Consider the following 24,469-nt stretch of genomic DNA (forward strand, 5'->3'; position numbering starts at 1 on the left):
TCACAGGTAGCCCATTCGAATACTGGACATCTCAAATAGTTAAAAAGTGATTCCTGGGCTGGGGATATGGCCTAGTGGCAAGAGTGCTTGTCTCCTATACATGAGGCCCTGGGTTCAATTCCCCAGCACCACATATATAGAAAATGGCCAGAAGTGGCGCTGTGGCTCAAGTGGTAGGGTGCTAGCCTTGAGCAAAAAGAAGCCAGGGACAGTGCTCAGGCCCTGAGTCCAAGCCCCAGGACTGGCCAAAACAACAACAACAACAACAAAAAAGTGATTCCGGGGCTGGGGATATGGCCTAGTGGCGAGAGAGCTTGCCTCGTATACATGAGGCCCTGGGTTCAATTCCCCAGCACCACATATACAGAAAATGGCCAGAAGTGGTGCTGTGGCTCAAGTGGCAGAGTGCTAGCCTTGAGCAAAAAGGAAGCCAGGGACAGTGCTCAGGCCCTGAGTCCAAGGCCCAGGACTGGCCAAAAAAAAAAAAAAAAAGGGATTCCTTTGTTCTGAGCTCAAATGAGTTTCCCTCAGTTATTTTGGTTCTTGGAGCATACAGGTCTAAGTGTCTGTCTCAGATGGGCCTCTGGCTGAAGACACCTTGGGTGCCTTGACTGTTCCAGGGGCCCTAACGCTGCCTTCCACTTCATCTGACTGTGTGACCCACCAGGACCAAAGTGACAGACATTTGGGAGCATTTATCCGTGGAGGGGCCATCCTTGGGCTACAACAAACTGGGGAAGAGGACATTTCTTTTGGAGCAGGGCTCAGGATATTGAGTCTTGCGTAACCCCATTTCCCTAATCCCTGGCAGTGAAGCTAACTGAGATCAGGTAGACTCCTCTGCCCAGTGTGACTCTGGAACCAACAGCCAGTTGACCAAGGGGAAGGTCTATGTATGGCTTCCTCTGTTCTCTCTTACTTTCTACTTGACCAAATAGAATCAATAATACTTCAAAAGTAATTTGTTGATGTTAGGATCCTAAGTGCGAGAGACACTACCCTGAGGGCTATTCTCAGACTAGAGCATTTTAGAAAGTCCCAGTTCTTTCTTGCTTGCTTTATTTATTTATTTATTTATTTATTTTCTTTCTTTCTTTCTTTCTTTTTGGTGGTTGTGGGGCTTGAACTCAGGACCTAAGCCCTGTCTCTGAGTTTTGTTTGCTCAAAGCTAGTGGTCTACCACTTCGAGCAACAGTGCCACTTTCTATTTTCTGGTGGTTAACTGGAGATCAGTCTCATAGACTTTCCTGCCCTGGGTGGATTTGAACTGCAATCTTCAGATCTCAGCCTCTTAAGTAACTAGGATTACAGGTGTGAGCCATCAGCCCCCAGCTTCCTTAATTGTTTTAGGCAAGACAAAACTAAGGCAAAACAAAGAAGACTTGATATGGGCCCCTAATCCCTATAACAGAAGAGAGAAATCACAAGGAAAGTCTGAAAGCTGGGTGTGGTAGTGCATGCTTGTTATCCCAGCACTTGGGAGGCTGAGTGAGGGGGGTTGACAGTTGGCTATCCTTGCCTTCAAAAATAAAATGAGAAACAAAAAAGGAAAAGGATGGAGTTGGAGGAGGAATACTTCAGGCAGGAGATCCCCTTTCCACCGTTGTGGGGCATCGAGAAGGCTCACTGGTTGCTCTTCTTGAAGAAATACCGGAAGGGGAAGAGAGTGCTACAGGAAGGAGAATAGATAGGTTGAGACAGATCTCTTTCCCCTCTTCCCATTAGTGCCTCATTAGCCAGGGCATTTTGCTCTGGGGAGCCACTGAATGGAAATTCAAGTCTGGAACAGCATTTGAGAAGGTGCCTAAATCAGATTATACTCAGGAGGGGAAAAATAAAGGAAAGAAGATTGTGGCAGGATGGATGGGTGCAGTGACAGAGGGATAGGCGCATTGCCCTCTGCAGAAAGAATTGTGGAGACACAACCTTTCAGATTCAGAGGGGAGAATGGAAACTTTTCAGTAACCAAATCTTACAAAAACCCAAGCGAAATAGGAATAGTCTCTGTTCAAGAACTGTTTATGGATTCAGGCCTCATGCTGGCACATCTGGGTAGGGATGAGTTGTGCAAAAATGAGGTGTCGATAGCTCATACCAGCAATCCTACCTAATTGAGAGACTGAGATCTGAGGATCTCAGTTCGAAGCCAGCCGGGGCAGAAAAGTCTCATCTCCAATTAAAAACAAAACAAAAGGCCAGAATTGGAGCTGTATCTCAAGTGGTTGAGCTCCAGCCTTGCCCAAGACCCTCAGGGACAGCACCCTAGGATCAGCACAAAAAAAAGGAGTGGGGGCTGGGAATCTGGTAGAGTGCTTGCCTAGCATGCATGAAACCCTGGGTTTGATTCCCCAGTACCACATAAACAGAAAAAGCTGGAAGTGGCACTGTGGCTCAAGTGGTAGAGTGCTAGCCTTGAGCAAAAGAAGCTCAGGGACAGTGCCCAAGCTCTGGTTCGAGCCCCAGGACCAGCAAAAAAAAAAAAGGAAGACCATCTTTTTAAACTCACAATTAGGCTAGGTGTAGTTAGGCTAGGTGTAGTGGCTCAAAGACTGGTCTATAATCCTAGCTACTTGTGAGGCAGAGAAAGGAGGCTCAGTGTCAGCCTGGGCAAAAAAGCTTGTGAGACCTTCCCAAAGAACAAGTTATTCTTGGTGGTAAACAACTGTAATTCCAGTAGTAATGCAGGAAGAAGGTTCATGGTCTCAGGTCAGCCTGGGTAAAATGCTTGAGACTTTACCTGAGAAATAACTAAAGCACTAAAGCAAAAAGGGCTAGGAGCATGGATCCAATGGTAGAGGGCCTACCTAGCAAAGCATGAAGATCTCAGGTCAAAACCCCAACGCCAAAGAAACAAAAACCAGAAACAAAACAAAACCCAACTATAACCGGGACCATTGTTTTTCATCTCATTTCCATGATCTATCTCAACATAGTTGAGAAACCTCAGCAAGTAATCTGCTTTCTTCTTTATTCCCTCTCCCTGCAAGACTCAGGAGGCAGCTCTGAGCAAGCTCTCAGCTTGATGGCAGAAGTGTCTTACCTCAGAAATCTAAAGAAGCCACTAGCTCCTTGCTTTTTAGGTGGAGGAAGGTCATTCTGCTGCGCTGGTGGGACACTTGGCTCTGGAAAACCATATCCCCACTTAGAATCTGTAAAGAAAACACTCGGGAAGAAAAAAAGGGCCTGTCATGGCCTACTTTACTCGGAGAAAAGATGGCAGAACAGCCTCACACCAAGATTTATTTAAAGCCAGGTGAATTGTTTGTTCTAACCTTTCCAATTTCATCTCAGCTCAGTAAGATTCTATTCTGACCTTGGAGTTTTAAACATCATGATATTGACATGGCTCAAATACCAGCCATGCACTATAGCTGGTGTATTATTATTATTATTATTTGTGTGTGTGTGCGTGTGCGGGCATGCCTACGCATGCACACGTGTCTGTGTCACAACTCAGCTTCACACTTGGTAGGTTGGTGTTCTACAATTTAAGCCACAGTTCCAGTCCTGATCTTTTTTTTTTTTTTTTCTGGTCCTGGGGCTTGAACTCTGGGCCCGGGCACTGTCCCTGAGCTCTTCAGCTCAAGGCTAGCGCTCTGGAAACTGGAAGTGGTGCTGTGGCTCAAAGTGGTAGAGCACTAGCCTTGAACTGAAGGGACAGCATTTAAGCCCAGAGTTCAAGCCCCACGACTGACAATAAAAAAAAAATAAGAGAGAGAGAGAGACAGAGAGACAGAGACAGAGAGAGAGGGAAAAAAGAAAGTAAAGAAGGGGAAAACAGATCTCTTATTTTTTCCTACAAAATTTCCCATCTCATTCAGAAATGCTTTGAAACCATGACAGCATCAATGTCACCATCAAAAGTAGAGGAAGGGGCATGCTGCCTCCCTTCTCTGCTTTAGGGAATGGGAGTAGGCCTTCTGTGACTCTAGAACAGGCTCCAGGCTGGAGAGTGGCCAAGGGTGCCTCACCGGCACCGGCACGAGGCACATTACCCGAGGGTGCCCGGATGTGGAGGGCTGTGCCACTCTGCTCAGCCAAGCACTACAGGGAGCCGATGGTTATTAAAGGAGAATAAGCATGAATCTTCCAGAACTTACCCTGTTCCTGGATGTCCATGGTGTCAAAGGCTGGGGTTTCCTGCCACTCCTGCTGGGTTTCTCTTTCCCTGCTCTGATAAGCAGAAGATGAAGAGAAGTCTTAAACTTCATTCCTGTCAGGGCCCAGTGACGTGAATGCTATTTGACATCAGCGCTGGGACCTAGTTTCTGACTGCCTAAGCAGGCCCTATGTTTCCTTCTATCGGATTGTCCTTTTTCATTTCACATCAAAGCACTGTCTCTCTAAAACCACATGCTTCAGAAGCAGAGAACAAGCAAAGCGGTGGTTACCTCCCATGCCCAGTTACTTCCCACTGCTAAGTGCCTGCTATTGCTGGCAAAACACGAGGGTTTCAGAAACTAATGCCCCCTTGGGGAAAGTCTAGCACACGAGGTAAAGCACACATAAACTGTGTGCTGCGGGACACAGAGAGAAGCGGCCTGCAATGGTGGCAGAGGACACAAGCACAGCAGTGGCAGCTGTCGAGGAAGACCTCATGGGGAAGTGACATTTGGCTAGGGACTTGATGGACAAGTGGGATTTGTCATAATGAGGGTGAAGAGCTGGTCCGTGAGAGCAGGGCATTCCAGACAGACATATGATGAAAAGGGCACAATGCCATTAACAAGTAAATATGATCAGCATGGCTGGAGCCAGGTGCAGCGGAAACATGACTAGGGAATTAGCAGCCAGCATCAATGCGATGCAGTCATTATTTTCTCAGGGCCTCCGCTTGGTAGAAATTCCTTTATACTTTGAAGGGCACATTCTATAACCCGCTTCCGCACCCACAACATTTCCCAGCAAATGCCCTGATAACTCAGAAATGCCGTATACATATTTCCTTTGGGAATCTGCCAGCTGGCCACACCCCTCACCCAGCAGAGCAGGAGGACTGACTGCCCAGCAGCACTAACGTGTCTCAGATGTGCTCTGGGAGTTCTGGAGCAGGGTAGGGGTGGGCTGGCAGATATAGGAGGCCCCCTAGAAAATTCAGGTTGAACTCTGTCCTAAACAGAAGTTTCAAATTAGAATGGAAAAATCTTTGAGGTGGTTTTCTTCATAAACCACGCAGATCCCAGAACACAGAGGCAGTCTCTAAGTCACATTCCTACAAACACAGAGGAACACCATGAGGAAGAAGGAACTTTCTTACCTCTTCCAGAGAGTGGTTTCTGGCTTATGACTCAAGACCATTCATACAAATATAATAAGCTATGCTAAGGGGCTTCAGTCCTACTGCAGAGAGTAGAACTAATAACCAACAGAATAGCATCTCTATGGGTGGTAGAAGGATCAGAAGGAAAAGGCCCTACAGCAGAGATGTAGCCTACCCTGACTCAGGAACTTCTTCCTACCAAGTGTAGCTTTTGAGCCCCGTGCTGGTGGCTCATACCTGTAATCCTAGCTACTCAGGAGGCTGAGATTTGAGGATCATGGTTTAAAGCCAGCATGGGCAGAAAAATCTGAGACATTCTTTTTTTTTATTTTATTAATTGGACATAAATTTTTTTACAAGGTGTTGTGCAAAGAGGGTGCAGTTACATAGTAGGGCAGTGTGTACATTTCTTATGATATCTTACGACCTGTTTTTCTATCCCTTGTCTAGGTCAGGTTGACATATATGCAATATACAATGTATCAAGAACATATACAGTATTCACAGACTTGGTCTCTACTGTCTCTCCGTCTCCCTTTGTTAACAGTCATATATCAGGGAGATCATGCCCCTTTGTTTTCTGTGTTCTAGGCTTGTGAGACATTCTTATTTACAATTAACCAGAAAAAAATGCTGCAAGTAGAGATGTGGTTCAAGTGGTAGAGAGCCAGCCTTAAGCGGAAAAAGCCAAGAGAGCGTGAGACTCTGAGTTTAAGCTCCAGCATCGGCACAAACAACTACAGCTATACTTTTGTGTTCTCCTGAATCTGCTAGAGGACTTCCCAGACAAATTCTAATAAGAAAAGCATCCACTAAAGGAAGATTAAGAGGATCAATGGGGACATCATACCTTGAAAACCTTTGGAGGTCAGGGCCAGATCTGGATAGAAGTAGAGTTGAAGCAAAATGTGTGTGTGGCAGGGGACAAAAGGAGTCTGTTCCATTTCTGAGTCATTCATCTTCTCTCCCCCATTTCCTTCCTTCCTTCCTTCCTTCCTTCCTTCCTTCCTTCCTTCCTTCCTTCCTTCCTTCCTTCCTTCCTTCTTTCCTTCCTTCCTTCCTTCCTTCCTTCCTTCCCTCCCTCCCTCCTTTCCTTCTTTCCCCAGTCCTGGGGCTTGAACTCAGGGCCTGGGCACTATCCCTGAGTTTCTTTTGGTCAAGGCTAGCGCTCTACCACTTGAGCCGCAGTACCACTTTCAGCCTTTTCTGTTAATGTGGTACTGAGGAATCAAACCCAGGGCTTCATACCACTAAGTTACAATCCCAGCTCTTTCCCCATTTTGATCCTTCTAAAGTCTGAGTCTCTAGGTCTACGACCTGAAAGAACAAAGGAAAAGGGTCTTCCCTTCCTTTTCTAATCTCCCCAAACACCTCTCTGCAGACAAAAATTGTATTCTTCCAAGCTTTCCTCTCTCAGGCTCCCAATGTGTTCAGACATGCACAATCTAAACTGGCTATGATCCTATACCCTAACTTCTCACCAAGCACTGAACCATAGGAGCAAATGCAATTTTTCCAGCTCAAGTGACTTATACTGAGAGTCACTGTGATCACCTTAATTTAGGAGAAATCCTCACCCTGGGAACAGAGTCTGTGATAGAGGTTGTCTTTGGGCTTTGATTCAAAATCAATAAACATGCTCCTTTCGCTCAGTTTTGTTCTAAACGCAGAATCAGGTTGAAAAGGTAATTATGTTGAATAAGAAGCTAAGAGTACTGTTCTTGAGGAGATGATGTGTCAAACTAAGAATAGGAAGGTACGAAGGGAGGACAGTGAGGGAGATGTTCCTTTAACAGCAATTATCTTGGCTGAATAAAGTATCTTTGTTCTCTAGAGCTGCCTGTACTTTCTCATTTCTTCTTTTTCTTTTTTTCTTTTTTTTTTTTTTTTTGCTGTTCCTGGGGCTCAGACTCAAGGACTGAGCACCGTCCCTGGCTTCTCTTTGCTCAAGGCTAGCACTCTACCTCTTGAGCCACAGCGCCACTTCCAGCCTTTTCTGTTTATGTGTTGCTAAGGAATTGAACCCAGGGCTTGGTGCATGCTAGGCAAGCTTGTAACATCCACCCCCCGGGAGGGCTCCATGCAGATGCCCCCCATTGTTTAAGTCTGTGCCCAGTACCTGGGTTATCTAGGTAACTGGCACATCTGCAGGCAGTTACCGCCTCCTTCGCTGAGGTGACATCCAATCCACCTGGCCATATCTCCCACCTTTTCTTATATAATCTGGCTCAACACGGTCCCTGCTCTTTTTCCTTTTCTCTCTTGTTCTCTGTCTTTTTTTTTTTTTTTTTTTTTTTTTTTTTTTTTTTTTGGACTCAGGGCCTGAGCACCGTCCCTGGCTTCTTTTTGCTCAAGGCTAGCACTTTGCCACTTGAGGCACAGCGCCACTTCTGGCCATTTTCTATATATGGTGCTGGGGAATTGAACCCAGGGCTTCATGTATACGAGGCAAGCACTCTTGCCACTAGGCCATATTCCCAGCCCCGCTCTCTGTCTTTTTCTCTCCTTCTTTCCCCTGTCTCCTCACACCTTCATCTGTGTGTGCGGGCCAGCTGTTTGCTCTCCCCCTAATAAACTCCTTTCTGCATGAATCCTGTGGTGGGTTTCCTTCCCTTTCTGGAGAACCTTACAAGCTCTCTACCACTAAGCTACGTTCCCAGGCCCTCTCATTTCTTCTTCTCCCTCTAAAGGATGGAAGACATGGAAGGAGATGACTTTCTGCCTAAAATCACTCAATGTGCCACTTCACCATGGCACAAAACTGAGTCCCTGTCCTTTCTACCTGCTCCCAGAGGCAGAGGTCTAGAGCCCCAAAGTTATATACTCTGTGTTTTTTTTTTTCTTTCCAGTCCTGGGGCTTGAACTCAGGGCCTGAGCACTGTCCTTGGCTTCTTTTTGCTCAAGGCTAGCACTCTACCACTTGAGCCACAGCACCACTTCTGGCCTTTTCTGTTTATGTAATGCTGAGGAATTGAACCCAGGGCTTCATGCATGCTAGGCAAGCACTCTACCACTAAGCCACATTCCCAGCCCCCAAAAGGTATACTCTGAATCCAAATAAATGATAAGTTTCTAAAGAGACAAAGCTAGGTTTTATATATGTTTATGTGTGCACCAATACAATGCCTTGAAAATAGGAAACAGAATAGTGGTTTAGAAATTAAAACTGCTGGGCTGGGAATATGGCCTAGAAGCAAGAGTGCTTGCCTCGTATACAGGAAGCCTTGGGTTTGATTCCTCAGCACCACATATATAGAAAACGGCCAGAAGTGGCACTGTGGCTTAAGTGGCAAAGTACTAGCCTTGAGCAAAAAGAAGCCAGGGACAGTGCTCAGGCCCTGAGTTCAAGCCCCAGGACTGGCAAAAAAAAAAAAAAAAAAGAAAGAAAAGAAATTAAAACTGCTTTCTCCTACTTAAAAAAAAAAAAAAGGCACTGGTCACTCACATCTGTAATCCTAACCACTCAGGAGGCTGATATCTGAGGATCACAATCGAAAGCCAGTCAGGGCAAGAAAGTTCATGAGAGTTTTATCTCCAATGAACTACTAAAAAGCCAGAAGTGGATGGGACTGAGAATATGGCCTATTGGTAGAGTGCTTGCCTCCTATATGTGAAGCCCTGGGTTCGATTCCCCAGCACTACATATACAGAAAAAAAAATCCAGAAATGGCACTGTGGCTCAACTGGTAGAGTGCTAACCTTGAGCAAAAAGAAGCCAGGGACAGTGCTCAGGCCCTGAGTTCAAGCCCCAGGACTGGCAAAAATAAATTTTTTTTTAAAAGCCAGGAGTGGAGCTATGGCTCAAGTGGTAGAATACTGGCCTTGAGAAAAAAAACAAACAAAAAAACAGAAAAACACCACAAACTCAGGGACAGAGTCCAAGTTCTGAGATGAAATCCCAGGACCAGCACATACAAAAAATGTTTTAGGGAATTACTGTGGTTTCAAAGGTGGCTGTAAGGACTATAATAATCCTGCTCGTGCGGTCGCTGTACTCCAAGCTCTAGGTGCACTGGCCTGCAGTCAGGAAAAGCACAATGCTTTTTCCTCTTGTCTGAGCTCCTTAAGTGCCTCTGAGCTCCTCTGCAAACCCTTCCTTCATGGCCTCTTTGTGTTCCTTTGTGTTCCCTCTATTCTCCGTGCTTGCTTCTGCCCCTACACATGGTGTATCTATGGGTAAGTGCTTGGGCTGACTGCTGGTGTCTTTATGGGGATACATGATATTCTGAGTACTTGGTACTTGGTTTGACAAATGCTTATGTGTTTGCTCAAAATGATCAGGTTGTAGGTCCTGAGGGATTAAGGGGAGGAGCTGTGACTTAGAGTCAGATGTATTTTAGAGATACAAATAAGAAAGAAGGAAATATCTTTAAGACATATCTAACACCTATATAAAGAGGGGATAAAGTGGGCACTTGGTGGCTCAAGATTGTAATCCTAGCTACTCAGAAGGCTGAGATCTGAGGATCGAGGTTCAAAGCCAGCCCAGGCAGGAAAGTCCTTTAGACTCTTATCACCAATTAACCATCAAAAAGCTGGAAGTAGAGCTGTGGCTCAAGTGGTAGAGTGCTGGCTTTGAGCAAAACTGCTCAGGGACAGGGCCCAGGCCCTGAGTTCAAGCCCCAGGACCAGTACAAACTTACATTTTTTTTAAAAAAGGCTGGGAATATGGCTTAGTGGTAGAGTGCTTGCCTAGTGTGCATGGAGCCTGGGTTTGAATCCTCAGTACCACATATACAGGAAAGGTTGGAATTGGCACTGTGGTTTAAGTGGTAGAGCGCTAGCATTGAGCAGAGGTTCTCAGGAAGAGCCCAGACCCTGAGTTCAAGCAACCTAGACAATCCCAGACTCAGACCCAAGTGTAGATGAAGACAAATGGTTGCTACAGTGAAAGCTCTCCACTGGATGCCAATTCCATTCAATACAGACCTACTTCAGCTGCAGAGTACAGGAAGCAGCCTTTTAACTTGAGGAGATCCTTTTTTTTTTTTGGCCAGTCCTGGGCCTTGGACTCAGGGCCTGAGCACTGTCCCTGGCTTCTTCCTGCTCAAGGCTGGCACTCTGCCACCTGAGCCACAGCGCCCCTTCTGGCCGTTTTCCATATATGTGGTGCTGGGGAATTGAACCGAGAGCTTCATGTGTAGGAGGCAAGCACTCTTGCCACTAGGTCATATTCCCAGCCCCGAGGAGATCCTTTTAACAAAAGGATTCCTCCATGTGTGTACTATGCAGACACCCTGGGCTGTTGGCTGTGGCAAGGCCAGAATAGTTGAATGCTGTTCTACAGTAAAACCTGAGAATGAGTTCAGTCAATTCAAGCTGCAGCAAGGACCAAGAGGTGTAGGTAGGGGCTGGGGATATAGCCTAGTGGCAAGAGTGCCTGCCTCGGATACACGAGGCCCTAGGTTCGATCCCCCAGCACCACATATACCAGAAAACGGCCAGAAGCGGCGCTGTGGCTCAAGTGGCAGAGTGCTAGCCTTGAGCGGGAAGAAGCCAGGGACAGTGCTCAGGCCCTGAGTCCAAGGCCCAGGACTGGCCAAAAAAAAAAAAAAAAGAGGTGTAGGTAACAGGAATCCTGACCTGTAACAGAGAAGGAGCAGCCAAGAGCCTCCATGCTGGTGCTTACCCTCCTGGTTTCCACTGGGGGCTTCTTTTTGCTTAGGCCTTGGCTGGAAGTCCCCATCTTGGCCCTGAGGAATTGTTAGTGGTTAGTGACAGTGGCAACATTACTGCATTCAAGCAAATGTGGCCCGAATGAATATTTCAGCAGGTTGGCTATTTTTACACCACTCCTGGCTGGCAGGAAAAATGGTGTGGCCAAATTTTCTTTTGGTGCTGCTTTAATTCACAACAGAACTCCAGTTTGAGATATTTAAGTGCTGACATTTCAGCACTTAATGTAACTGACAGAAGCTACCAAATTCTGAAATACTTGATTGTACATAAAAACCCAGAGGAAGGGAAAAGCTAAGGCCATAACTCCATGAAAATTCCCTTTCTTGGCTCTGAGTACTCCCACATTCCACTGGCTTAGAACAGAACTCCCTACCTGCTGCTGACATGCATCTAGAAGGCATAGGTCAGCTCCTTCATGGGTTTCCCACACTGCTCCTAAGTGCCTAGGGACCCACACCACCCAATCACATCACCCCTGGAAAAGAGCAGCTGCCTTCTGTGAATGTGGGGTGAAAGCATCTAGGGCTAGGTAGAAAAGCACACCAGGCTTCTCTGGATACTAAGACTGACTAAATTGTCATGCCAACTCAACCGTCCTTGATAGAAAACCCAAAGAATAAGTTGGGTGCCAGTGCCTCAAACCTGTAATCCTAGCTGCTCTGGAGGCTGACATCTGAGAACTGCAGTTCGAAGCTAGCCTGTGCAAACAAATCTGTGAGACTCTTATCTTCAATTAGCCACCCAAAAGCATGAAATGGAGCTATGGTACAAGTGGTAGAGCACTAACCTTGAGTGAAAAAGTCGAGGGAATGCAAGAGGACTTGAATTCAAGCCCTAGTACTGGCAAAAGGAAGGGAGGGAGGGAGAAGAAAGCTACTGAATAAGGGATAACTCTATTTTGTTATAACTTTTCCAAGATTTTCCCCATTTTAATTTAACATTGAGTTCAGTTTCTTAGATTTCTTTCCAGTATTTATGGATAGATTGGGGATACAGCCTCACACATGCTAGGCAAGAGTTCTAGTTCTGACCTGTATCCCCAGCAAAGATTTCATTTTGGTGAAAGAACAATTCTAATTTGCTGAAAAAGGGACTGTGTTCAAATTATATTGCAAATGTCAACTTGCTTTCTTTCTGTAACCCATCCACTGGAATGGCCAGATTACCTGAAGCCCCAAAGGAAAGTGACTTGCCCAAGAACCAGATACAGGTGGCAAAGCCTGCCTGGGAGGCGAGAAGTAGCCTCTCCCCATACCACTGACTTGCCTGCTGGGGGAACCTGGCTCCTCCAGGAGTTTCCGTTTCCTCATTGTGGCTTCTGCTGCTTTCTTCTCAGCTAGGTCCTAGGAAAGAACCAAACTCCTGTGGCCCCTCCTCTTCCAGAATGGCTCACAGTTAAAGAGGACACAGTGAAGGCAAGTCCCTGTTTTTGTTTTTGGTCTTTTCTTTTTTTGGTACTGGTATCAAACCCAGGACATTGCACTTGCTAGGCAAGCGCTTTGCCACTGAGCTACATCCCAGCCCACAAGTCCCCATTTTTAAGCTGCCAAACACAGCCAGCTCTGTAGCAAAGGATTGATGTTCCATTAGATACAGCAAATGGAGCCCAGAGAAGACATACAGTTTTATGTTTACAATTCTGATGGGACTAGGGCAGGCCCTGAGCAGTAAAGGCAGAGGATGAGACACAAAGAGCACTTTGGAGACGACAGAAGCAGGCAATTCCATTTTGTACACACAAGGCAAACTTACCAATCCAAGAGGACTGTTGTTGATTGATTTCCCTACAACAGGAAATTTGAATGTCAAAGTGGATAAATCTGTTTGACCCGGATTTCAGGTTACTATTTATTTCTTGGAACTGGCACTAGACAAAACCTCCCCATGTGTCCTTGTGCCTTCTGCTTGGTACCACTTTCCCTGGAAATAGTGTCATCAAACTCTTTTCCCTCTCCTGTCATGGAACAATTGGCACCTATAAGTTCAAATGGGTTTATTTCATGCTGTAACCATATATTTCTGAATTAGGGATGAATCTTAACTACCAAAAAAAACAGTGGGACTTTAGGCACCAGTGTTAAGTTACATATATATTTGAGATAGGGTCTGGTTATGTAGTCTAGGCTGGTCTTAAACTTTCTTTGTATCCCAAGCTAATTTCAAACTCATGATCCTCCTGCCTCAGACTCTTGGATGCTAGGATTATAAGTGTGTTCCACCATTCCCCAGCTTAGAGGGGTATTTTTTTTTTCAGGTCTGAGGGTAGGACATGAACTTGATATATGCTGATTTTGCTTACACTCTTCTTCAGGTCAAACTGCCATGTGTTTACCTGTCTCCCAATGGGTAAAAATAGCCATGAACCTCAGAAATTAATACCTGGGAATACTTTAAGACACCCACTAGGACTGGAAATATGGCCTAGTGGCAAGAGTGCTTGTCTTGTATACATGAAGCCCTAGGTTCGATTTCTCAGCACCACACATACAGAAAATGGCCAGAAGTAGCACTGTGGCTCAAGTGGCAGAGTGCTAGCCTTGAGCAAAAAGAAGCCAGGGACAGTGCTCAAGACCTGAGTTCAAGGCCCAGGACCGGCAAAAAAAAAAAAAAAAAAAGACACCCACTAATATGAAAGTCACTGAATATTCTAAAATGGAAATGTTTATATAAGTATCTTTCATTGAGCAATTACTCAAGTCAGACCTTGCATTTTATACAGACACACACACACCCCTATGGAGCCACAGTTCCATTTCCAGCTTTTCTGGTGTTTAACTGGAGATAAGGGTCTCATAGACTTTCCTATCTGGGATGCCTGTGAATCATTATCTCAGTCTCCTGAGTAGCTAGCATTATAGGCATGAGCCACCAGTGCCCAGATAATATCTATATTTATTTTATTTATTTTGTCAGTCACAGGGCTCAGCTCCTGGCTAATATTTATATTTAATTCTTTAAAAAATCTCAACAAGGGGCTGGGAATGTGGCCTAGTGGTAGAGAGTGCTTGCCTAGCATGCATGAAGCCCTGGGCTCAATTCTCAGCACCACATAAACGGAAAAAGCCTGAAATGGCACTGTGGTTCAAGTGGCAGAGTATTAGCCTTGAGCAAAAAGAAGCCAGACACAGTGCTCAGGCCCTGAGTCCAAGCCCTAGAACTGGCAAAAAAAAAAAAAAATCACAATGAGAGCCAGGCATTGGTGGCTCATGCCTGTAATCCTACCCACTCATGAGGTTGATATTTGAGGAGACTCTTAACAACCAATTAACCACCAGAAAGCTGGAAGTGGCTCAAAGTGCTAGAGCATTAACCTTGAGCAAGAGAGCTCAGGAACACTGCCCAGGCCCTGAATTCAAGCCCCGGAACTGAAAAAACAAAACAAAAAAAACACCACCAACAAAAACACTCAATGAGTTGGCCAGATTTAGAATTGTTGATGGAGGGACTACAACCAGGTAGATACCAAGGCACTCAGCTAAACCCAGCCAGAAATCAGTCAGGATCGCGGGAATCCAATTCAGTGCGCGGGAGGTATGTATGCGACATGTCCTTAGCCAAGGGGAATCATAGAGACCAGTCACCCCAAACTGCCTCAAAGATCCAAGGAAGAATTTGGGGAGAAGCCTCTTGCCCTGTTCCCATCCCTGGCCCCCGACCTCCACAGCCTCCCCACCACAAAACATAACAAAGAAGTTTGACAAAAGATTTTTTTTTTTTTTTTTTTTTGGCCAGTCCTGGGCCTTGGACTCAGGGCCTGAGCACTGTCCCTGGCTTCCTTTTGCTCAAGGCTAGCACTCTGCCACTTGAGCCACAGCGCCACTTCTGGCCGTTTTCTGTAAATGTGGTGCTGGGGAATTGAACCCAGGGCCTCATGTATATGAGGCACGCACTCTTGCCACTAGGCCATATCCCCAGCCCCGACAAAAGATTTTTAAAAAAGCTGGTGAGATAGCTAATAGTATGATTCTTCTCCATTTCACTGAGGTGGCACAGAAAGATTTAAGTAATTATCTAAACTCACGCCGCTGTTAAGTGGCAGAGTGCTGAGGTACTGAGCCGGGCTTAGAGTGTGTGTTCCATCCAGGACTCTGTGCTCTGGCAGACCCCCTCGCTATACCCAGCTTACCCTGCTGACGGGCCTTCTCCTCTACCGTTCTCACTGCCATCATCCCACTCACCTGGTGTCAGATTTTCATGAAGCCATTTCATCTCCACATAGAGAGTGAAAACAAATGGGTAAGGAACCAAGACTGCTTCCTCATGCTTGAATTTCAGGTAGGAGACTCTCTCCCATTTGCTTTTATCTGGGGATGGTGCTAAGGAATGAGTGCCAGTGTGCACCAGAGACCAGTTTTAGGGTTGAGTCACCCTCCCTCCTTGCCCTGACCTAACCTCCCAATGTCTATAGTCTGCCTGCTTCCATCTGAATCTACCTGGGGAGCCATAGCTCATCAACAGCCTGGAAATGAAGGATACAGGGGAAAACCACAAAGTGCTCTGTAACAAATGGCTGCAGGTCGTCCACGTTTCCCAAGACTGCACGGATGGAATCCTGAAAAGGAGGCTGGAGGTGACTTGAATATTGGCAAATCTCAATCTTTTCATTTACATTTTCCACTGCTTTTCACAAATCCTATACTCTAACAAAATGGAAGTGTTTGCATGTCCCTGAGCATGCCTTCTGTTTCTTTACCTCTGATCATGCTGTCTCTATTCCTGAAATGCCTCTCCACCACTGGCACCTGCCCAAATCCTAGCTATCTTGTAAGCAGTCACCAGCTCTAAGCTGGGATGAATTGTTCTCAAACTTCACAGGAGTTAACCTAGTTTTTACTACATTTCATATACATATGTCTACATATGTTTTATTGTTTTCTCTCTTCCTGGGAGATCTACTTGAAGTAGAATATACACCTGATTTATCTTAGCATCCCTTCTGCAGTGTCTACTATAGTCAACGATCGCAAGTCAACAATAAATGCATACTGAATACAAATATTTATTAATATATACTTTATCTTTATCTTTCTCAACTCAAGGCTTTTTTTCTATCTTTAAATCATTTTCCCCGCAGTACTGGGCATTTGACCCATTCTCTCTTTGAATCCCTCCTTTTTTTTTTCTTTTTTCTGTGCTAGTATTGTGGCTTGAACCCAGTGCCTTAAACTTGTTAAGTAGGTGCTTTACCACTTAAGTGTAAATCCAGCCCTTCTTTTTATTTGTGTTTGAAGAAGGGTCTTGACATTTGACTTAGGCTGGCCTCTAGCTCAAGGTCCTTCTACATCAGCCTCCTAGGTGCTGAGATAATATACAGTACCATGCCTGGACTAGAGCTCATAGTTTTTTAATTAGCGTGAATTAGTGATATTTACACACATGCATATAATGTAGTTTCATCAACTTCACCTCATCTGTATTACTCTTCCTGCACTCTCTCCCTCCTCCCCCAACTTTTTTTTTTGGGGGGGGCTGTTCCTGGGGCTTGAACTTTGTGCCTGGGCACTGTCACTAAGCCTCTTTGTGCTCAAGGCTAACACTTTACCACTTGAGCCACAGCACCACTTCTAGCTTTTTCTGAGTGGTTTATTGGAGATAAGAGTCTCACAGACTTTTCTGCCCTGGCTGGCTTCGAACTGTGATTCTCTGATCTCAGCCTCCTGAGCAGCTAGGATTACAGGTGTGAGGCACTGGCACCTGGCTATCTCCCCACCTTTGTAACAGTTCTTAGTGGATCCTTATGCTATTTTTACATGTGTAAATAATATACTTCTATCATATTTATTCCCTTCATCATCTCCTTTCCTCCTTTCCTATCCTGTTGGTTCTGTCCCTCCAAACAGTCCTCCTTTTGCTATCATGTCATTTTTTAGGTCTAGAGTTCAAATATGAGCTAAAATATGATCTGACCTTGGCTTATCTGGATCAAACTGATCCTCTTCGGTTCCATCCATTGTTTTGTTTCATTCTTCTTTATTGTCAAGTAACATTGTGTGTGTGTGTGTGTGTGTGTGTGTGTGTGTGTGTGTGTGTATTACATCTACTCATCTGTTCATTGGCTGTTGGTCCTAGGCTAATTTCATAGCTTGAATATTATGAATAGTGATGTAATAAACATGAATAGGTAGGTATCTCTATTATATGTAGAATTACACTTGTCAGGATCATATGGTAGTTCTTATTTTAGTTTCTTTTTTTCTTCCTTCTTCCTGGTTTTGTTTTTGGTGCTGCTGGGTTGTGTACACTCAGACTTTGTGCTTGCTAGACAAGCACGCCACCACTTGAGCCATGTCTCCAGCCCTCTTCTGTTTCAGTTATTTTTTAAATAGACTCTCATGTTTTAGCCTGCGGCTGGACTTAGACTGTGATCCTCTGATCCATGCTTCCCAGAGTAGCTGGGATTGCAGATATGTACCATCATTCCCAGCTTATTGGCTGAGATTTGATATTCCTAACTTGGTGTGTGTGTGTATGTGTGTGTGTGTGCATGCACACACGTGCCAGTCCTGGACAGTGCCTGGGCACTGTCCCTAAGCTAGAGCTCTACCACTTGAGTCACAGTCCCACTCTGGCTTTTTGGTGGTTAATTAGAGTTGAGTACCATGGTCTTTCCTGCCTTGGCTGGATTTGAATCATCCTCCTCAAATCTCAGCCTCCTGAGTAGTTAGAATTACAGGCATGAGCCACAGGTGCTCAGCTGATCTTGCTAACTTTTTGCCCATACTGGTCTTAAACCACAATTCTCCTGTTCTCTACATCCCAAGTAAATGGGACTATAGGCTTGGACCACCACTTCCAGTTAATGTTTAGTTTCTTTATAAGCCTCCATAACTGGTTTCCACAGTGACTATACCAATTTATATTCCCACTCATTGTGCATAAGAGTTCCTTTAGCTCCGTATCCTCACCAGCATTTTTCTTGTTTTCCTGATAATAAACATTCTGACTAGGATGAAATGATAGCCTGTCATTTTCACTTGCATTTCCTTATGGCTGAGGATGTTGAAGATTTCTTCATGGATTCATTGACATTTGTACTTTTTTTTTTGAGAACTGTTTGTTCAGTTTGTTTGCCAATTTATTAGCTGGATTATTTGTTCTTGGTGGGGTTTTTTTTTAAGCTCTTTGTATTTTCTGTAAATTAATCCCCTGTCCAATGAATAGCATGTAAAGATTTTCTCTCATTCTGTGGGTTGTCTTCATTCTGGTAATTGTTTCCTTTGCTGTGCAAAAGCTTTTTAATTTGATGCAACTCCATTTGTCAATTCTTGTTCTTATTTCCTGAGCAACTGGAGTTCTATTCAGAAAGTCTTTGCTTATGCTTGTACCTTTCAATGTTTTCTGATAGTTGGGAAAAGTTTCAGGCCTTACATCAAGATCTTTGATCCATTTTGAATTAATGTTTATACAGAGTGATGGACATCTAGGTCCTATCTTTTCCTTGTTAATGTCCAGTTTTCTGAACACCATTTGTTAAAGAGACTGTCTTTTATTCAATGTACATTTTTGGCTTCTTTGTATCTGTGTGGGTTTATTTCTGGGTCTTCTATTCCACTGGTCTATGTGTTTGGTTTTTCTGTACCAGTACCATGATGTTCTATTACTACGGTTCTGTAGTATAAAGTCAGTATTTTTTATTTATTTATATATTTTTTGCCAGTCCTGGGCTTGAATGAAAGCCCTGGGCACTGTCCCTGAGTTTCTTTTGCTCAAAGCTAGCACTCCACTACTTGAGCCACAGGGCTACTTCTGGCTTTTTCTATATATGTGGTACTGAGGAATGGAACCTAGGGCTTCATGCATGTTAGACAAGCACTCTAACACTAAAACATATTCCCAGCCCTAAAGCCAGTATTTAAAGCAGGTATTATGGTATTGTGATAATTTCAGCATTGATTTGTGTGTGTGTGTGTGTGTGTGTGTGTGTGTGTGTGTGCCAGTATTAGGATTTGAACTCTTTAGCACTCTCCCACTTGAGCTGCAGCCCTGCTTTCAGTTTTTTGGTGACATGGACTATCCTACCCAACCTGGCTTTGCACTACAATCTTCAGATCTCACCCTCTTGAAAAGCGAGGATTACAGATGTGAGCCACTGGTGTCTGGCAACATTGATGTGTGTGTGTGTGTATGTGTGTGTGCACGTGTGCACACGTGCCAGTACTGAGGCTTGAACTCAGAGCCAGGGTGCTCTTCCTTGGCTTTTATACTTAAGGCTGAAACACTACCACTTGAGCCACAGCTTCAATTCTGGCTTTTTGTTAATTGGAGATAAGAGTCTCATGGAGTTCCTGCCCAGGCTAGCTTTGAACTTTAGTCCTCAGATCTCCTATTCCTATTGAGTACCTAGGATTACAGGCATGAGCCACTGGTAACCAGCAGCATTGATCTTGCTCAGAATTTTTAGGCTCTTCAAGATCTTTAATGCCACCATATAAATTTCTTAATTATTTTTTTTCTATTTCTGTGGAGAATGATGTTAGGATTGCATTGAATCTGTAAACTGCTTTCAATACAATATCCATTTTGACAGTATTAATTCTGCTGATCCACGAGCACGGGCGGTCTTTCCATCTTCTAGTGTTTTCTTAAATGTTTTATAGTTTTCACTTTAGAGGTCTTTCTTAGTTTATTCCTAGGGCTGTTTTTTTTTTAAATAATTACTTATTTATTGTCAAAGTGATGTACAGAGGGGTTACAGTTTTATACGTAAGGCAGTGGGATACATTTCATGTGCAATTTGTTACCTCCTCCCTCCTGTTTTTTTTTAATGGTATTGTTTTCATAATTTATTTCTCAACCTACTCATTGTTGATATCTTTAAAAAGCTTGTGCCTTAAAAGTTTTTTTCAAGAGTGTTTATCAGATTTAAGAGTTTTTTGTGTAATTTTAGTATCTTTTAAGTATAGGAACATACCACCAGAGCTCACATTCTTAATCACTATACTAGACTGCTTTTTGATCTCTCTCTCTCTCTCTCTTCCTCCCTCCCTTCCTCCTTCCCTTCCTTCCCTTTGTGCCAGTCCTGAGGCTTGAACTCAGGACCTGGGTGCTGTCCCTGGGCTTTTTTGATTAAGACTGGCACTCTACCACTTGAGCCACTGCTCCACTTCGGGTTTTTCTGGTGGTTAACTGAAGAAGAGTTTCGTGGGCTTTCCTGCCTAGACTTGCTTTATATTGTGATATCAGATCTCACCCTCCTGAGTAATTAGGATTATAGGACTAAGCCACAAGTGTCCTGCTTGTTTCTTTTTCCAAACTAATTTGTAAACTGTTTTTATTTTTGCTTTAGCAGTACTAGGAATTGAACTTAAGGCAGTACAGTTGCTTAACTTGATTGCTTGGCTGGTGCTTACCACTTGAACCATGCCTTTAGCCAGTTATTTTGGAAACGAAGTCTCCTTGACTCTTCTACCCAGGCTAACTTCTAGCCACATTTCTCCAGATCCCAGCCTCTTGAATAGCTAATACTCTATTTTGTTGGGATCCAAATATAAGCAAACAACCACAAATTTCAGTTCACTTTTTCTAAAACAATGAAAGAGAATAATTACCTCTGTCCCAATATTAATGAAAACAAGTGAAGGAGAACATACAAAAGATACTTTGCAGCCAGGTATGGTGGCACATGTCTATTATACCACCACTCAGGAGGCTATAGCAGGAGAATCACAATTTTGAGGTCATCCTGAGCTCCATGGTGAGGCTCTGTGCAAAAATGAATCAGTGTGCAAACTGTGATATGATGCCTAAGTGCGCACAAATTCTATCATGTTTCCTGTGAAGGTACTACATACAACCAGTCCTTGCCACAATCTTGAAAACAGGCATTGCTTACTAACCCCACTAAACAGGTGAGGGGAGAGACTCAGAGAGGGGGCAGGTAACATTACAGTGAGATGGCTCACACTGTAAGTCAGGCACCTGGGCTTCATGCCTATAATCCTAGCTATTTGGGCAGCAGCAAATTGGAGGGTGATGGTTCAAGACTCATCCAGGCAGAAAAGTTCATGAGCCCCCCTTTCGATGAACAGAAGGGCACAGTGGTACACACCTGGCATCATATGCTACATCCTGAGCTCTCATTTCACAGATGAAATGACTGAGACCCACAATGACCAATGAATTGCCAAGGCTCACACAGCTCCATAGTAGTGCAGAAATTTCAGTACTGAAATCCAGGGCCAGCACCTAGAACTCCCAATTCTTTGCCCAATTTACAAAACTGTCCATCTATTCAGTCCTCTTTCTATTGGGAAAGCTTAAAGCCAGAAGACTTAGGTAGAGATGGAAATGAAGTGGGAATAAAGCATTTACAAGTGTTTCCAATTAAACTAAAGACACAGTGGCCTCGTCTATATAGTTACAGTTGAATTTCTGAACATCAAGTACCGGGCAGTGGCTAGGATGGTGAGCTTGCCCAGAGCCCTGAAAGGAGTAGTCCTCCGGAAACTTCTGTGCCAGCTGCCATACAGAGAGCTGCTGTCTGGGAACACTGGTGGAGTCTTTGAGCCAGAACTGAGAAAATCCACTGGATTTAACTTCCTCTGGAAAGGTAGCAGTGAGAAGCCAAGTTAACAGGTGGAGGCTGAGTTGTAATAATAAAGTCTGGGTATGGATTTATCCTTGGTGTAAAGAATAATTTTCCCGGAGTTCGTGTGCTTCTTTCCCTACCTCTAGTTCCTGGATGATGACTTCCTTATTTTCTATTTCTTCTCCTCTAGAAGGTAAACAGATGAGACTAATAAGATCAGAAGGAAAGCTCTGTGGAGAAAATGCTCTGGTAGAATTAAAGGAAGATGTATATAATGGTTGGGTGGCTAATTTAGGGCTCAGGAGGAGAAGGGATAGCCTAGGTGGTGTGGTTTGAGCATCAGTACAAGACTGTCCCAAAATGTCTCCTCCATTAACCCAAGTCCTGAGATTCCATTGAGAAGGCTAATCATTTGTTAGACCAGTTGCTGTCCCAGTATGATCTGGAGATTCTTAGGATACTCAAGACACTTTCAAGGGCTCTCCAAAACAACTGAAACCCTTGTATGCTGCTAGCAGGAATGTAAAGTGATGAAGCTGCTATAGAAAGCAGTTTGCCAGTTCCTCAAGAAATTAAACAGAATTACTACATGATTGAGCTATCCCACTCCTAGGAATATATTTTCAAAAACTCAAAACACAGGGCTGGGATGTAGCTCAGTGGCAAAGGGCTTGCCTAGCAAGTGCAACGTCCTGAGCCCCAGTACCAAAAAAAGAAAAGACCAAAAAGAACATAGTTTAAAAAAAACTGAAAACAGAATCAAGCTGATCACTTGCACAAGTATGTTTGTAGTAGCACAGTTGAGAAGAGATAAATACCCACCAGAAGATTAATGGATAAACTAATGTGGTATAAATGGGCAATGGGATGTTAATTAGCCAGATAAAAACATCGCTAAAGATTGTCCAGCATGAATGAACTTTGAAAGTTTTATGTTAAGGGAAAAAAGCCATAAAAGGAAAATGCTATACGGTGGTTATTATTATTATTATTATTATCATCATCATCATTAATACATTTCCAACAGTGGGATTGCAAGATATATGGTAGTTCTATTTTTATTACTGCTATTTTGTCAGCCCTGGGTTTTGAACTCAGGCCCTGGGCACTGTCCCTGAGCTTCTATTGCTCAATGCTAGTACTATACCACTTGAGCCACAGCACCACTTCCAGCTTTTTTTCTGTTTATGGGATACTGAGGAATTGAACTCAGGGCTTTATGCATGCTAGGCAAGCACTCTACCACTAAGCCACATTCCCAGTCCCTATTTTTAATTTTTTTTTTTGGCCTGGGGCTTGGACTCAGGGCCTGAGCACTGTCCCTGGCTTCTTTTTGCTCAAGGCTAGCACTCTGCCACTTGTGCCACAGTGCCACTTCTGGCCTTTTCTATATATGTGGTGCTGAGGAATCGAACCCAGGGATTCATGTATACAAGGTGAGCACTCTTGCCACTAGGCCATATTCCTAGCCCCCTATTTTTAATTTTTTTTTTTTTTTTGGCCAGTCCTGGGCCTTGGACTCAGGGCCTGAGCACTGTCCCTGGCTTCTTCCCGCTCAAGGCTAGCACTCTGCCATTTGAGCCACAGCGCCGCTTCTGGCCGTTTTCTGTATATGTGGTGCTGGGGAATCGAACCTAGGACCTCGTGTATCCGAGGCAGGCACTCTTGCCACTAGGCTATATCCCCAGCCCCTATTTTTAATTTTTTGAAAAATAGTTTTAGCTATTAAATTTAGGTCATTGATTCACTTTTAGCTAACTGTTCTATGTTGTAAAAGGTAAGGGTATATCTTTCTTTTTCTGCATGTGGATATCATTTTTCCCCAGAAAGACTTACAGAAGAGACTGTTCTTTCTCCCCATGAATGGTCTTGGCATTCTAGGTAAACCAATTGGCCACAGATAATAGGGTTTGGGGGCTGTCAATTCTATCCCATTGGTATATGTGTGCCCTTACACAGTACCACATTGTTTGGATTATTTTAGCTTTGTAGTCATCTTTAAAACTAGAAAGTATGAGTCTAGCTTTCTTATTTTTCAAAACTTTGAGTATTTGTATTCTTTTGAAATTCCATGTGGGTCTGGGGATATGGCCTAGTGGCAAGAGTGCTTGCCTTGTATATTTGAAGCCCTGGGTTCGATTCCCCAGTACCACATATACAGAAAATGGCCAGAAGTGGCGCTGTGACTCAAGTGGCAGAGTGCTAGCCTTGAGCAAAGAGAAGCCAGGGACAGTGCTCAGGCCCTGAGTCCAAGGCCCAGGACTGGCAAAAAAAAAAAGAAAAAAAAAAAGAAATTCCATGTGAATATCAGGATGGCTTTTTCCATTTCTGAAAAAATATACCATACAACTTGTTTTTGGCCAGTCCACTCGAGGCCTGAGCACTGTCCCTGGCTTTTTGCTCAGGCTAGCACTACACCATTTGAGGCACAGAACCACTTCTGGCTTTTTCTGCTTATGTGGTGCTGAGGAATCGAACCCAGGCTTCATGCATGCTAGACAAGCACTCTACCATTAAGCCACATTCCCATCACTATATAGATTTTGATAAGAACTAGATTGAATCTATAGATAACTTTGAATCTTAACAATATGTCACTATTTTTCTATGAACACAACTTTAGTAGTTTAGTTGTTTTTGTTTATGGTGTTGAATACTGAGTTCTACAAGATTCTACTGTAGCCATTACCTTGGACTGAACAAAGGCAGGGCAAGGATGACCTGGGGGTGTGCACTAGCATGTATTATAGAGATGAATTTTAAAATTACCTGATACTGTTGCCATATCTGATTTTGAATTTATACACATTGGATCCTGCATGAAAAAACCTTGTCTCTGGAAATGGATAGGTAAAGGGTTTCAAAGTCATTTCTTCACACTAGTATCCTAAAAAAAGTAGAAATGTTAGAGTATTACTCAAAAGCTAAAGATGGGGCTGGGATGTAGTTCAGCGGCAAAGTGCCTGCCTAGCACACACAATGTCCTGGGTTCAATCCCCAGT

At 44.0% G+C, this 24,469-nt stretch overlaps 1 protein-coding gene across 1 annotated transcript; it reads right to left on the reverse strand.

The window, feature by feature from the left end:
• Positions 1 to 1,623: 1,623 nt before the first annotated feature.
• Majin (membrane anchored junction protein) lies at positions 1,624 to 24,337 on the reverse strand. Its single transcript, XM_048361435.1, has 10 exons — positions 24,237 to 24,337; positions 21,608 to 21,653; positions 15,416 to 15,491; positions 15,118 to 15,243; positions 12,692 to 12,723; positions 12,206 to 12,282; positions 10,890 to 10,953; positions 4,101 to 4,173; positions 3,041 to 3,149; positions 1,624 to 1,669 (listed from the first exon to the last, which is right to left on the reverse strand). The coding sequence occupies exons 1-10, from the start codon at positions 24,335 to 24,337 to the stop codon at positions 1,624 to 1,626; spliced, it is 750 nt and encodes a 249-aa protein (XP_048217392.1).
• Between the last annotated feature and the right edge of the window lie 132 nt (positions 24,338 to 24,469).

The sequence above is a fragment of the Perognathus longimembris genome, chromosome 13, assembly GCF_023159225.1.
Source record: "Perognathus longimembris pacificus isolate PPM17 chromosome 13, ASM2315922v1, whole genome shotgun sequence".
Lineage (NCBI taxonomy): Eukaryota > Metazoa > Chordata > Mammalia > Rodentia > Heteromyidae > Perognathus > Perognathus longimembris.